Source organism: Sesamum indicum, linkage group LG2 (genome assembly GCF_000512975.1).
Source record: "Sesamum indicum cultivar Zhongzhi No. 13 linkage group LG2, S_indicum_v1.0, whole genome shotgun sequence".
Taxonomy (NCBI): Eukaryota; Viridiplantae; Streptophyta; class Magnoliopsida; order Lamiales; family Pedaliaceae; genus Sesamum; species Sesamum indicum.
Genome location: NC_026146.1, coordinates 1206550 through 1222812, shown reverse-complemented (window position 1 = coordinate 1222812; position 16263 = coordinate 1206550). Strand labels below are relative to the sequence as shown.

The following is a 16263-nucleotide window of genomic DNA, read 5'->3' as shown; positions in this document are numbered from 1 at the left end:
ACCCTTCAATGCACAAGCTCAGCAACACTCCTTTCATTCTGTTTCTTTTTCGGCCGATGAGTCTTTCTACAAGGCAGCAAAACCCGTTCTTGGGGTTGAGACAAAGGATTTGGGCTGTGGAAATGAAATCAATCTTCAGGAGGAAAATACTGATGAAAGCTATTATGAGGAGAAGAAGGTGGAGGGGGCTCCGGTTAACGTCGTTAAGAAGGGTCTGAGAAGGGCGCTTCCGCCGCGCCTTCGGAGGGCATTAAGGTCGACTTTTAGCGTCGACAAGAGGCCACGGTTAGTTAAGCAAGAATGGAGGCCCCGGAAATCATCAGCGAACCCGGAATCTTATGAGGCTTCCGGTGATGCTGGTGCCTCCCTTTCGGCGCTGCCGGCTTCTGGTGATGAGTTTTCACATCCCTTCAAAACTACTGTGATGATCAAGAACATTCCTAACCAGCTGGGGTACGTATGCATTGGTTTTGCTTTGTCGTTCTTGTCTACATTTTACCTACATTTGCGATTCTTTACTATGATGTTTTCTTGTCTAATTATTCGTATTTCTTGTTATTTTGCAAATATACGCTTTTCTCAATCTCGAGATATAAAGATCATGTAACATTTCATTTGCAAATTTCGAGGGTTTTTGACAAGGATCGTTTGATTCTCAATTTATTGCCATTTTCAGTTGAATCAGCGGGTGTATAATGTATTTGCTGTTTGGTGTGTATGCACTAAGTTGTCTGTTTCCATGACTTCCCATCAAGAATGGAAGTCTACAAATGACCCTTTTCGGATTACTGCAAAACCCTGAAACGTTGATAGGGAATGCATGTTTTGTCTCCCTTGGCATGTAAAACTTCTGCAGCTCTGATTTGTGACTGGTTGTAATAAGAGCTCTTAGTGATAGTCTTTCTCTGACTCTGGTTGTCTAGTGACTGAACAGAGCATAAAAGGAGCAATCCTTTTAACTTTTTCCTCCTCTTTATGTCCCTTTCTGCATTAAATGTATTTAACAATCTTGTGATATGCTTTTATCTCCAAGGCATGCATGATGCATCTCTTCCGTTCCATGCCTCATGCTCATTTACTATGAGTGATTGAATGTCATTTAATGTTCATTATCAATGCTAATGATTTAGTCCATGAATGTTTCCCAAAAATATACATATAGCAAAAATTGATAATTAATGCTTTCCCAGTGCATCTATGAACCCCCCACCCCCAACTTCTTCAGTGTTGATGAGGGTTTAGTTTTTTAACATGCATATGGGTCTGTTGGTGTACCAGGAGGGATTTTATGCTCAAGTTTCTTGATGACTGTTGCAAATCCTACTCGCTGGAATATGATTTCCTCTATCTACCTATGGATTTCAGGTAATTTTGTTTCATCTGTTGAAGTTTGTATCCATATATGCTGAGTAGTTCTCGTGTTTAAATCAACAGAAAGAAAGGGAATTTGGGATATGCGTTTGTGAACTTCACTTCCGCCGTTGCTGCCCTGGAATTCAGCAAGACTCTACACAACTACAAGTGGGAAACGGCTTGTACTGATAGAGGGCCCATCACCTCCAAGAAAATTTGTGAGGTCACCTGGGCCAGGATTCAGGTATATGAATCTTCTTTCAAACATGTTCCAAATATACGTAGTATGCTTGGTTTGTAAAAATGTTAACTCTAGAAAATAAAGTTATACTCCTTTAGACTCAGTATGCCTGTAAAATGAGGGCCTATCAGCCCGGTGTGGACCGGTCAAAATCAGACCAGTCCAACCAATTTGATAATAAATAATAATATAACAAAATATATATTTCACTTCAAAAATAGTAAACTATACAAAATGAGAAGCAAATAAATGCCATGAAAAATAGATAGGCAAGTGCTTCATGGATAAATATTCAAAAAAACTCTCACATATTTATAGTGTAAATAGCTTAAGCTTGCTTTATGCTTTTTCAATATGGGACAAATAGGTAAGTGCATAATCTTGGCTTACACATTTTCAATGCGGGACAATGAGAATGTACCTAAATTTGGCTTACACTTTTTCAATGTGGGACAATGAGTACTTCTAATAGTCAATAGAGTTTTTCTTTTTTTCATAATCTATTTATTTCTCCTTTTCACCATGCTTCTCCAATCTTTTTTTTAAAATCTTTTTTTAATTTTTTTTAAAAAAATTATATGAAGGCAACGATTGCTAAAATATTGTTATAAATTATATTTATTTAATCGATTCATATATAACGTATTTGGGGGCTTTTCAATTTTAAATTTTTGTTAGTTTGAATTTTAATTTAATTTGCTTCCTCCAAAAAGTTTCTGGCCTTTTATTGTTAAATTATTATAAATTGTATCATTTTATAAAATATTATTATAAATTGTATTTATGTAATCTATTGATATATAATGTATTATATGCTACATATATATGTATATAATAATGTTTGAGTCAGCCGGGTTTTTTAATCCAGTCGGACCAGTGACCCAGTAGCTTCACTGGTTTGATTCCTGATCCGGTTCTGAAAACATTGGTCGGAATAGGTGTTTCAGTTTTGTAAGTAGAGTAGGGTCAGTAGAAGTTGTACGTGATGAGTGGAAGAGGTAATATTTATAGGTGATGGACTTACAGTTCATGAGCAACCTTGATGTAAAGTTGATCACAGGGTTGCAGAGGTTCATTGCCGGGATGTAAGTTTGGTCGTTGTTAATGAGGTCTCTGAAGACCGTAAGTAGATTATTCCCGTATCAAAGAGAACCATCTTCTGGTTTCTATCTCTTTGTTTTCTAGTCACTTGTATGTTTGATAAACTTTTGCAGGGGAAAGAAGCTTTGATTAGGAGATTTAAGAATTCCAGCTTCTGTTGTGATAGACTAGATTTCTTGCCGGTGGTTCTGGACCCGCCCCGAAACGGATTAGAGCCGAATCCTTGTGCACCTGTGGTTCTTGGCAAACTTAACCGGCCGGAGGCACGGAGCAAGACTTACTGATCTCTCTATGATAGTGTGTATGTTAGATTGTGGGGTAGATGTAGAAGATGATTAGAGACAAGAGTGTGGGGAGTTTGGAGGTGGAGCTTTTGCGAGTCCTGATGATGGCCTGTGTTTTCATCATCTCCCTGTCTATTCATCGAAGTCGGGGTGAAATGGAAACATGATGGCCTTTTCTTTTCTTTGTTTGGTTGTCAGTAGAACTGCAGAGGATTGCTGTTAAGAAATTGGTATAAATGTTGCATATAATCAATCCCAAATCTTACTCCCAATCTCGTTATCCGGAAACACAGCTTTGTCTTTCTTACCATGGATTGCATTGTTTGTTGGTAGTGTGTTAATTTTTATTGGTTTTTTAATGCATAAAATGTGATCGTAACAGATCAACTTTTGATGAAGAGGTATACAGATGAAGACGCAGTCGTCTGTTGATTTTGGTTCTGTTAAATACAATTAATCATTTTTTTAATACAATTGGAAATTATTATAACGCATTACTATGTGAAAAGTATTTAATAAATTAAGAGATAGAACATAATTAGGGTATCCAATCCAAGTGGTGTGTATCTTTTGAAACAGGAAAATATCAGACTAGCAAATATTAAAAGAGCTTTTTATGAAATGAAAATTCAAAGTTAAACAACAAAAAATATTAATTCTTTTATTAAATGAATTGAAGTGAAATAAGCATGAATCTTGCTAAATAATGGAGTCAATTAAGAATCTAATGATAAAAATTAAACTGTATACTATTAGAAACTCATAAGAGAATTCTATAGATCAAGTACTTCAGGCATTAATCATCCAAAAAATGATTTTATGCTATTAATTAATATTTATTACTATATCAAATTATATTTATCATGTACTTTAATAAGGTTATTCGAGTCCAAAGAATACATACATATTAAGAAACTTCAAACTTCCAACCACTCATACTTTATTATTACTATTATTATTATTATTATTATTTTCAATTTTCCCATTATTCAAATTTGCATGTGATTAATATCAAACTATGAGGAGAAAGATGATAACAAGAATGTACTACATTTCTAGCTCTTTTTTTCCATTGCTTGTAGCTATCTAAGACCTGGAGATCAATTCCTGAATCCTCACTATAGTTAGGAACCACAACAGATACAGCCATCCAAAACTTCAGTAAAGAAACTTGAAACAAATTATCCAGCCCGCAGTTTCCATCTAATTACTTCTGCATCGCATAATTGTACACCAGACCAGACATACAAATCGAGCAGGTTTTTGGTTCCGAACATAGCAAATGCAAATTCAGAGACAGAAAACTGAATGGAAATCCAATATGATTTAGAATAGATACCTTTGACTACAAAAAATCAGATCCAATGCATAATCTTGCATTTATAAATTACAGTCACAGAAACGCAGCCAAGTTTCACTTCTTCTTTTTGCCTGGTATGGCAACCCTCTTGCCCTTTAAGGTCCTGCAATTGTTCTTAGTCCTCTGTCCACGACAAGGCAACCCCTGAATGTGTCTAACACCTCTGTAGCATTGTATCTCCTTCAGCCGTCTAATGGCGAGAGCATTGAACCTCCTCTGCAGAGGTCACCACCAACAACTCAATTTTTCATATCTGCCCTCTTAATCTTGATTTTAGATGACAATAATCAATCAGAAGCTTATGCATACATCTCAACTCGATACAAAGATCAAGTCTCACAAAGGAAAACACTCAGAAGACAAGCAACATTTGTAACTTACTCCAAGAAGAATGAGTTATTGAGGGCGTCACCGAGAGAATCAATCTAACATACTAGCATCACCGAGAGAATCAATCTAGCATACACTTTCTCATTCTTTTTTTTATGCATTTTACAAGTTGCAAATCTTTGCAATGGCTGCCATCTTCATTCATTCATAGTTGAGCGAACACTAAAATAATGGCATCTCATCATAATAATATCCGTCAACCAGTTGAAATGCCAATGAGGTCCCAAAATCACACCACTTAATTCCCTTGATATCAAGTATCAGCAAGTTCTTGTAGTCCAGCAATAAGTTTTACTCGATTAATTAAAACGCAACCAAGAACAGTAACAAACCATACAGCAAAATCACGTTATCGCTTAAAGAACCCTCTCATATTTATCGAACAAGGGTACAATTATGATCAACACTTGGGTGGTAATATAGAGAGAATTAGGAAACACTTACGAGATCTCCTTCAATCATATACTTAGAAACCTCCTCACGCAGAGTGGTGAGCTCTTCCTCAGAGAAATCTTTTGTTATCTTATTCTCAAAGCCGAGGTCGTTTAGTATTTGCCTAGCGGCAGTGCGCCCGATTCCATGAATGTACTGCAAAGAATACTCTACCCTCTTGTTGTTGGGTATCTCAACCCCACCAACACGCGCGCATTTGATGCTAAGCCCACCAATCTAAACATGACAAACAATGAAATTAAGGACAACCCACGTCAAATTCTTGAACAAAAAAGGGGAACATGAAGGAAAAATTCAACCTTTTTACCTTGGGGAGAGTTGTGGTTAGTGGGAAGGAGAGGGAGGTCTTGGCGGAGTTAGAGATGGGGTTGGAGATTAGGGAGAGTGAAGGGAGCACTGGCGTAGCTAGTGCCTGCGCCATTGTTGATAGATACTGCTGTTTTCCGACTGAATTATGGTCTGAAGATGAAATATGGGAGAGAGTGGGAAGAAAGGGGGGATGGAGGACTGCTTTTCTTATCCTCTCGTAACGGCGGAGAGAGGGCGGGCCGGATTAAGAATCGGACTTTATCCGACCCGGTTGGCATTCATACTTAGATCCTGTTTTACAAGTTGGGCCTGGTGTGGGCAAATTCTAAGGCCTGTTTGTTCGTATATAGCATATAAATTAGAGCCCCAACGGTTTTTAGCTTGATTAATACGCTACAATCTTGTTTAAGCTTATTCTTGAATTTGGGAAAGTTAGTAATATCCCTTCTTCAGAAAATTTCATAACATAAATATGTTCTTATATGATGATTTAAGCATCAATCAAAACTTGACTTGTTTGGGTAGAAGAATAAGTGGATTCAAAGTTTGGTATCATATCCTTAGACCGATTAATTTCATGAAGTTTGAAAAATATGTTATAGGCCCTTAAGTTCTGTCTGATCAATTCCACTGTTTACCTGTGTTTGTTGAAGAATTAATGAGAAAGATTTCATGCATACAAATCTGGAGTTGTCATTTTACCAGAAAATATTTCGATAAAAAGAGAATACAAGGCAAACTACCCACACAAACATGTCAGTTGTTTCCTCCCCATAACTCCACCATTCATCACCGCAACATCCTTTGCGGGCTAGACACTTTAAGAACACAGTCTAAATATCCATGTCTAACTTAGGAATTCATCCATGTTCTAAAACGAAAGTCGGTCCAGTTTTTGAATGGATCAATATATACATGAAATTGATCGCATACAACACGGCACCACACTACTTGAAAAATCCACAAACAATTTGCTGATAGATTCTTTCACATCTGCTGGTATTCGGGATTGAATGCAAGAGCCTCGCGGTAAATCAGCTCCTTCATCTGTTCTTCAGTCAATGCATGTTGTTCAAAGTCAAAGCTAAAAGGAGTTGTGCAAACGGGCTCGTCGCTGATGTCATGTAGTGAGTTCAGGTAAGGATGGGCTAATGCATCTTCAACTGATGCCACGCAGATGTTCACGAGATAATAGAAATAGATTAGATTCATAGATCATTTTGGTAGAGAAGTTGAGGGAATGAAACATTTGCAACAATAAAGCATTAACTGAAACATTTTGAGCAGTTCCAACATTTTCTGATTCATATAATAAAGTATATGATGTGTTAAAAGCAAAAATAATTGCAACTATCACAAGTGTTGAACTTCTTAATCTAAAACAAATATCTAGATATTTGGCTAATTTCTTTGAAACTAATATGCAGCATATTACCACCGTAAAATGCACCATTACAGATAAGAAATACAACATGAATATCTCAACTCTGAAGATCAGAAAATTTCAAACATGAAAATATGGAAGGGCATTCAGAAATTTTGTACCTGTAATCCTTTGCCTAGGATCAAAAGTCAGCATCTTCTCAACGAGATCAATGGCAAGAGGGTGCACCTGAGGAAACTTTTCAGTAAATGATTGTCGGCGATAAGGAGGGAGTTGCCTGATGTATCTTTTGGCATTTTCATTCAGAAACCCCAACTCGGCTTCAGATGGGGTGCCAATCAGCTGCAAGAGAAAAAGAAGTAAAACAGTACAAAACATTAACATCAAAGCAACACATTAATGAAGATTTCAGGCGACTTCATGCATGGCACCATGCACTGCCTTGAAACCATTGAAGAGCAGCAACTAAATTTAAGCACAATCCAAGTACTTTGAGCATTCTATTGAATGAACAGATACTATCTCATCTAGAATAGAACTCACCTAGAATTAATTATATCAGATAGTCAGATACGACTTTTGTTTATAATGCTCTCTCATTTCTGCCAACTTGGACTACCTTCCCAATTCATGTTGCATAGGAAAGTTGGAATCATATGGCTTATTCTTGTTATTCTAGCATAATGCATCTGGAAAAAACCTTTTCCAGTATGGTTAACTTGCCCATGATAACAGTTATAATTGCCAAAGAGTTGGATTAGTGTTCCAGACATGAATATTTATGACCAAATGTAACTTTTTTTTAGGCAAAAAATGTAACGAGTTCACATACAGATTCATCTATTTTAGGGGGTTCAATTCACAATCGCTCAGAGAACAAAGGGTTCAAGAACCCTTTACATATAAGTCTCATCAAAGCCCTGTTCTGTTTATTCAGTAACATAGATATCAGATATCAAATCGTTGACAGTGAAAACCCGTCAGAGTAGAAAATGATCACATTAACCTGAGAATAAGAAAAAAAATACAATATTCTGAGTATGACTTTTGACATTGAAATAAAACATACCTCCATTAGAAGGCGCAACTGGTGGACATGATCCCTACCCGGAAACAATGGCTTCCGATCCATCAATTCCATGAAAATGCACCCGACTGACCATACATCAATGGCTGCAGTATAATCAGATGAATTTAACAATAACTCCGGCGCCCGATACCACCTTGTAACAACATATTCTGTCATGAAATCAGTTTCAGATGTGACACGTGCCAATCCAAAATCACATATCTTTAGGTCACAATTTGCATTCAGTAGAAGATTGCTAGGTTTCAAGTCCCTGTGGAGAACATTCGCTGAGTGTATATACTTCAACCCCCGGAGAATCTGATACAAGAAATACTGCACAAACACCACGGTAATAGCTCATCACCAAAAGATATTAGTAAAATAAGAGCCGACTTCACAGAGGAAAAAAACAAGTGTAAGAAGAATAAAGAAATGTAATTATATCTTTTGGTTATGAATGCTAAAATTAGGAAAAAAATTGATATTCTTATTATGTAAGACACTTAGATCAAGCAATGGTGCTCAAATGTCAGGGAGAAAAGCCAGGATATACGGCAGTTGATATAGGAACAAGTTAAATATATTTCAGAGACCTATTTAAAAGTTTTGCCTCATCTTACCTGCTAGATGGGAAAATATCATATACAATACATAACAATGTAGAAGTTAGAAGCTTTCGTAAATGCAATAATCCAGAAAGGCGTGCCGCTAGTATGCATATTTGTCAGTAAAATAATGTCATCAATATTTCAAGACTTCTATTCTCGTAATCAGGGCCAAATTTATTTGTACCCGCTAGTTAAAGGTTGCTGCTCTTGACTAGCTTCGAGAATAACCTTAAAATATCAGCTTCCGTAGACTTTTAGGTACAGATCCATAGAAAAGATAATTTTAGTGGTTTTAAATAAATCACGAGACAAATGCTGCCCTGTCACTTTGATATGAACCAGAAGAAAAAGTTACTCTAATAACAAAGAAGCTAACTCAAGGGCTAAGGAAGCAGCACTTAATGCATGTCGATTTTTCAAACAAGAATTTGAAATAGAACCTGACAGTGCTCCTCGGACAATGCTTGATTAGATCGTATGATTTGGTGGAGGTCAGTATCCATAAGTTCATATGCAATATAAACATCATTAAATGCTTCCCTCTGAGGTGGTGGGATTATATCTCTGATTGCGACCACCTGTGGCAAATAAGATTTGCATTTAATGATTTTTTGCTCCGGGAAGACCAGGCATTTAGTTTTTCCTTCCAAAAGAATCAAGTGGTAATCAATAACAAGATGTTAGTTGACTATTTAGTTTAAAAATGATGAAATCTGACTATAACAAAACAAGCTAGCATAAAAAATGAGATGGCATGCAGGAGTAATGATTAATTGCGCTCACAAAGGACAGATGAAATTGCAGGACAAATTGAACAAAGTTGCAACTCACAAAAGCAACACAAAGCTGAGAGCCTGAGGACATGGTACAGTATTACATAATAAAGAGCAACATGCCCTATACTAAAAAGGCGAGTACAAGTAAGGAAGATTAGGGAAAATTAAATCAGACTTCAAGCATGTGCTTGCCTCTCCATTCCTCATTACTAACCTGAGGGAACTTTAAAAAGTCATTTTCTCCCAAAAGTTGGAAGAAATATTTGAACCAGAATATATTCTTGGAACAATCTTAAACTGTTTATACAAAACCATCAAGAGAACAGATAATGTTCAATATTTTAGGTATGCTGTTATGGTAGCAAATACAACAAATTGAAGTTGGACTTTATGGTCTTAAAAAGAATAATTTTCCACAAGGCAAAGATTTTGTCAAAAATGTTAATCCTTCGGACAAATAGCTCTTTACAAGTTTAGATCATCTAATCCTTTCCTCTCCAAAGATCTCTAAGCCTCAACTACAGATTGGAACTCTGGAAGCTAGCTCACACTAGGCTCAAACTATTAGTGCTCTCATTGAGCATTTTATGAAAACCATTTATACTTCCCAGAAGATCATGAAAGTCTAAAGCTAGAAATGAATAAATAGAAGTGATACGTAGTGGATAAATTCATAGAGAGAAAATGAACAGCACATTTTCATTTTTTTTTTTCTCTGACTTTGTTTGTCAAGCTGAATAACCTTCCTTAGCTCTGAAATATGTTATAAATGACAGCTTATTAGCAATATCTAAGAACACCCACTTACTGACTTATTCTATGGGATTTACGCTCTTAACAATGTCGTTGGTATTGCAAATTTAAAAAGACAGTGTATAAGATTTAACACCTAGCCCAAAGTTTCATGCTTGGATATAGCGGAAATTGATGGCTGATTATATTTGCATTAATTAGAAAGTTAGTTCAGATGGCTGATTATATTCTCATGGCTAATAGATTATGTCTGCAATATAGCATTTGTTACACTTTTTTTCTTGCATTAATTTGAAAATTAAGTTCATCTCAGTACTTATTTACTTGTAGGATAAATTAAGCAAAGGCGAGCACAAATGATGACTTTAACTCCATTTAATTCAGGAGTACGTAAACTAAATCATAAAATTTATTTTCCAAAAAAGTCCTCTTTGGAAAAAGGGAATCTTTCACTTAAAAAGAAACTTTTTTCAAGAAAGTAGATCAACAAACTCATCAGTTGAATCCAAATTTCTTTGCCAACTACCTACTCAGGTTTATGTATCACATATGTATGGAAAACACGCATATATTGCAGTGGTTTCAGACAGGATTGTTTTTATCCTTTGGTGAAAAACACATCACATCTTCTCTAAAATTCCAAAAACAAGAAAACACCAGTTCATTAGTCTGCAAAACTACCCCCCACTCCAGTTCTGATAAACTTTAAGGTGGAGAAACCAACAAGCAGACAAAACATGATAACAACAGAATAAAAGGAAGCACGTTCTAGTGATTACACCAAATCCATGTAATACAAACATACAAGTCACCGTCATAAAATGTTTAAATTTGCCTGTTCTTTGAAGCAAAGAATCCTTATTTCCCTTCTGTCAGTTAAATTTCTTCCATCTTTTTATTATGTGATAGCATGCTGCATAAAACAGTATGTGATAGCAAACTGCACCTAGTCTTTCATTCATAACACCTATTCTAGAAAACCCCTTAGGCTGCAGTTGAAAAAACTAGGAGAATACACAGTAGCCATACAACAAATAATTATTGTGAAAAATCACACTCATACACATACGGAGAAGATACTAACGTTCTCATGATCCATGTGCCGAAGAAGCTTGATCTCACGCAGAGTCCTCTTGGCATCAATTTTATTATCAAAAGCATTTGCTATCTTCTTCAACGCCACATGCTCGTTCGTCTCGGAATTCAAAGCCGAACTTTTAAAAAATAAATAAAGAAAAGAGGGCGAATAAACTATGAAGGATATGTAATTATTGGAAGAGTGAAGAGTAAAGGTGAAAGCTTGAGTACCAAACGATGCCGTACGCGCCTTTGCCGATGGGCATGATTGGGGGTTTGTATTTAGAGGTGACCTCGAAGATGTTGCCGAAGATATTGTATTGGATAAATCGGCCTCCGTGGGAGAGCGTGGCGGGTATGTGATCGATCGGGCGGCGGGGGTTGCTGATGCTGCTGGGAAGGAGGCGGCGGCTCCGCCTCCGACATCACGGTGTCCGCCGGCTGAGCCCCACCCTCCATTTCCTGTGCGCGTTTGTTAGTTAAGAAAACAAAATAACATACAAAAAAATTAAAGAGGAAGCTGTCTTCTTCTTTTGGTATTTGTATGTCCGATTTTTTTCTTCACCTCTCTCTCTCTCTCTCTCTCTCTCTCTATATATATATATATATATATATATATGTATGTATACATTTATATATCCTGGTTTTGTATTTTGGGCCCCACCAATCTCTTCTCCTTGTACACTTACATCTTTCTACTCATCTACTCTACTTCTAATTCATCATTTTTTTTCTAAGTACAGTTGCGGACAATCCGTACTCCCACCTATTTTTTTAAATATCTATTTAATTTTTTTATTTGAACTTACATAATAAATATTTATTATATAATTAAATTAAAAATTAGAATTTGAACCCAAAATTCTCTTCTTGATTAGGGTGAGTAGTATTAGCAATAATGATGTAAGCAAAAGGTCATGATGATGCCCTCTCCTTTATTTCTTTTCTTTTTTAATTAATTTTTTCACATTTATTACTGTGTTGGGCTAATTAAATTTCTGAGTATTCAGAAAATCTAACAGTGTCTGTAGACCAGAAAAAGTAATAAAATAAAATAAAAATATAATGGTATTTATTGCTTTCAAACCATCTGACTGAGTAGTGAGAAAGAAGAGGGAAACTTTGATGCTGTCTTTCTCTTACAGGTTTTAATCACTATCACTTCCACTTCTTCTGTAATTTTGACTTTCTCTATTTTTTATATGGGATAATTACATTCTCCTTCTTCATTTTTTGCGCAATTATATATAGGTTTTTTTACGATAAAATCACATTTAATATTCATGATGTTTACTTTTATCTAACAAATAAGTTATTCTATTAATTAAAATTTATGACTTTGATGATATTAATAAAAAATTCGGATAAAAATTTCATATTATTCCTGATTGATTTATTACAAGTCAAATAAATCTTTTTATGATCAAATTATTCTTATACATTTTCACACATACATGTGAAGAGGTATATCTTTATCATCATGAGGATAGTTTAGTTACAAAAGATTTGTTTAACCTATAATAAAGTCAGTAATTAGTCAATTGAGGTATTTTTATTTTTCTTAATATTAATAAATTTTGACTAACAAAAGGATTTATTTATTATACGAAATCAAATCTCAAGAGTAATAGATGTGATTTTCCAAATCTCAATAGATCTAATTATAATCACACAAAAAATCTCATGGAATCATGGGCCTTCTCTACGGGCCCCATTTCGATTATACTATTGGGCCGATTAGTCCAAACTCCTACCTATTTAGATTTTATAATAACCAGTACACCCGAGGCCCAATCTGAAGCCCAAATAGGTGATAATTTGTGTTTACAAGTAGCAAATCATACTCCAAAGGCAAAATCTACGAAACTGTTACAGAACCAGGTTGGGCCGTGGGCCGGGCCACGCCTATCTGGCTAACCGTACCCACTTGGGCTTTTCTTTATTACTATTATGGTACAGGCACAGCCCAAATCATTTTTGTTTCAAAAAAGCAAAGAATAGGTCCATGCCTGGCTTGGTTTGGGTTTCAAAAAATACAATTGGAGATCATTAATAAGTCTATAATTAGCCCAAGACTCATCATGTCCAACTTTTTTGTGTATTTATTGATTTTGTTCATATAATTAAAAAGATATTAGATGAAAATCTATATTTAATCTCAATTCACTTATTGCAAGTCAAACAAATCTTTTTTCGAATAAGGTTGAAAATATATCTTGTCACATGCATTAACGTGTAAATGTGCATAAGGGTAGTTTGATCTAAAAACTATTTGTTTGATACATAATAGATCAATTGATGGTAAATATAGTTTTGCATTCAGGTTTTTTATTAATATTGGGGAGTTCTTGATTAGTAGAGGGATTTATTTGTAAATAATACTAGATGTAATTGTACAAACTATGAAAAATTTACGTGTAATTATATCAAACCTTAATAGAGAGTGGTGTTATTATGCGTTAATTTTTTTTTTTTAATATAAAGTAGATTGGTTAAATAGAGTTATTACAATCTCTTGTATGACATTATTACAGAAAAGTGGAAATATGTAAAAGAACGTGAGGAGCATAGACAGGGAGACAAACAAATAAAGGTAAAAGGATTAAGATTAAGTATAATTAACTACCTTAATTGTTGTTTAATCTAAAGATACTTGCTTACATGTGAAACACTTAATTAAGAACAAGTGCTGCGCAAATTGCTAAATGACTTATAATTAAAAATTAATTTATACAACTGGGGTTCATGACAGATCATTTAATCAGGCAACAGCTGTTGGAGGGAGACAGCACTGTTTTAATTAATCACTTTTAGTTTAAGACAAAAAAAAAATTGAAAATAAAATCCAATGTCTTAGGAGGCATATATTCCAAGTGGTTTGGAAAATAAATATTATGAAATATCAGTAGTTAATTAATTACTCAATACAACACCCCACCCACCAACATCTTATACCATTTCCTTTGTCTAATTGTATTTACTTAATTTAATTAAGTCATTAACTTAATCAATCACCCTGTGATGTCGGCATAAATAGCTAAAAATTAAAATAAAACAGTGTACGGTATTCTTTTTTTATAATCGCGATTCATTACCTTATCAATATTAATCGTCGACGCCTACGAACATATAACAAATAATTATGGTGTAAGGATGAAAAAGAAAATAATCATGATGGGTTTATAAAATACATAAAAGTTTATTTCAAAAAGAAACATGAAGAAGTAATGTGAGAGAGAAACGTGAAGCAGTGGGTTAGTCTTTAGACATAGTTTCGCGCGAGAAATAATTATTACCTAAGGATTAACAAATAATTAGGTTAATGTTGCATGCAACTGCATTTTATTTTACATTGATTTTTCTCCTAAGTTAGGGCAAGTTGGATGAATCCATTTCCCAACTTGACAACGTTTGATTAAAATAAGGTTGTAACTTGCCGAGGTAAATTAAGTAACATCTCACATATATTTAAGAATAAATGCTCTCAACTAGTTCTACTTTAATTTATTAAAAATAATTGGTAAATAAAGAAAAGTATAACACGGAATTAAAAAAAAATAAAATAAAAACATGCCACTTTACATCTTTTCCATGATTAGAGATTTAAAATCATGCATGTATTTGGTCAATTTATGTACTTTTTCGACTGCCATGTGAATTAAACTCTTAACCTATAAAATACAAGGAAAAATTAAAAATTAAATTTGATATTCAGTAGATTTTTTTGCAGTACGCTGACATCAAGAGTGACGTTTTAAGATAACTTAAAAATAAAGATATTTCATGTTAGTGATTCTGACCAATAATAAATGATCCCGAGAAAAATTATACAGGACAAAACATTTAATTTAAATTGGAACGTATAAGAAACGGCGATTTGTCGTATAGCGCTAAAGTTTATCATTAATTATTGAATAAAAATAAAAGTAAGAGGTGGGGAACATGGTGATCACACAGTATCTTGAATTGATAGATCTCTTCTTGAAAATAAAATATTTTTTTTAAATTAAAAAAAGTATTTTTTTAAAAAAAAAAAGGGATGAAAGAATACAAAGAAATTAATAGGGGTCAAGGGCATTGAGGTGCGGAGAAAAGTTGGGATGGCCTTTGAATGACACTAAAATCTAACTGCAATAAAAAGCAAAAATGTGAAAAATATTAAATTTGGTCTTTGGCTCAACAAGTGGGTGACTTTCGGAGGTCACAGCAGCCAATGGGGTATGGGTCCAAATGATTGTTTGGTCCCACTTGAATTGCTTTTGTTTTTATTTATTTATTGCCTAATTTTTAAATAATAGGGAGATTTCATATTATTTTAGTGAAGCACTTTACTAGTTCTAAACTATTATAAATTATAAACATAAAGTTTTATATATAGTAGCACTCATGACTGATAAATTGATTGACTCATAACTTAAATGTTTTATTTTACAATATTTATGCATCCGATCATTGTCATCTTTTACTTTTAAGTTTTATTATATGGTATGTGGGGTAAATTTATTGTACACATTCGTTGAATTTTATTGATCTTCAACCATTTTTTTTGGTATTGTTTAGATTGATTTGATAATTGATACTAACATATGTCATGTTAATTGTGGTCGTGACAAATGCAGATATTTTGAGATTTCAACGTTCATGTGAAGAATTCCTAGAGGCGTAAAGCATATATGTGATTTTTTTTTTCGATACTGTGGTTTTGAAATGTACGCACGTTAAAAATCTTAGTATAATATCCTTTCATTTACAAATTATGCAAGAAACAAAAAATTATTTTATTTTTAATACATGGTTTTTATAACGTTAATCTTATTAGATTTTAGGATTAATAATGCTTTGCCTCCCTAAACTATTCCATATAATATTTACGCCTTAAATTAATAAATGTAACATTTACCCCTTGTTTGGACAAAAATGCCCCTCATGTCTTGAACAATTATATTATTCTTAATATATTTTAATGTTTTGCACATTAAATCATCATCAAGTTATTTTTTAATTAATTTTTTTAATAAGTGAAAATTTTAAATTAAAAATAGAGTATAAAATTAATATATATATAGTAGATACACAACAAATATAATGTAACCAACAACTCATAT

General features: G+C 34.1%; 3 protein-coding genes across 3 annotated transcripts in view; 1 reads left to right on the top strand and 2 right to left on the bottom strand.

The window, feature by feature from the left end:
• The window catches only part of LOC105177729 (protein terminal ear1 homolog), a 3143-nt gene extending 164 nt beyond the window's left edge, over positions 1-2979 (top strand). The window contains exons 2-5 of the mRNA XM_011100976.1: positions 78-453; positions 1279-1365; positions 1435-1597; positions 2809-2979. Coding sequence (XP_011099278.1) covers positions 78-453; positions 1279-1365; positions 1435-1597; positions 2809-2979 — 797 coding nt within the window. The remainder of the gene's footprint in view (positions 1-77; positions 454-1278; positions 1366-1434; positions 1598-2808) is intronic.
• Positions 4121-5719, bottom strand: LOC105176518 (30S ribosomal protein S13, chloroplastic). Its single transcript, XM_011099344.2, has 3 exons — positions 5490-5719; positions 5174-5398; positions 4121-4555 (listed from the first exon to the last, which is right to left on the bottom strand). The coding sequence occupies exons 1-3, from the start codon at positions 5601-5603 to the stop codon at positions 4394-4396; spliced, it is 501 nt and encodes a 166-aa protein (XP_011097646.1). The 5' UTR covers positions 5604-5719; the 3' UTR covers positions 4121-4393.
• On the bottom strand, positions 6165-11751 carry LOC105176511 (mitogen-activated protein kinase homolog MMK1). The gene is given in 7 exon segments (XM_011099332.2): positions 6165-6654; positions 7037-7217; positions 7945-8277; positions 8993-9130; positions 11166-11295; positions 11390-11518; positions 11520-11751. Coding segments are annotated over 7 exon segments (1185 nt in total). The 5' UTR covers positions 11618-11751; the 3' UTR covers positions 6165-6478.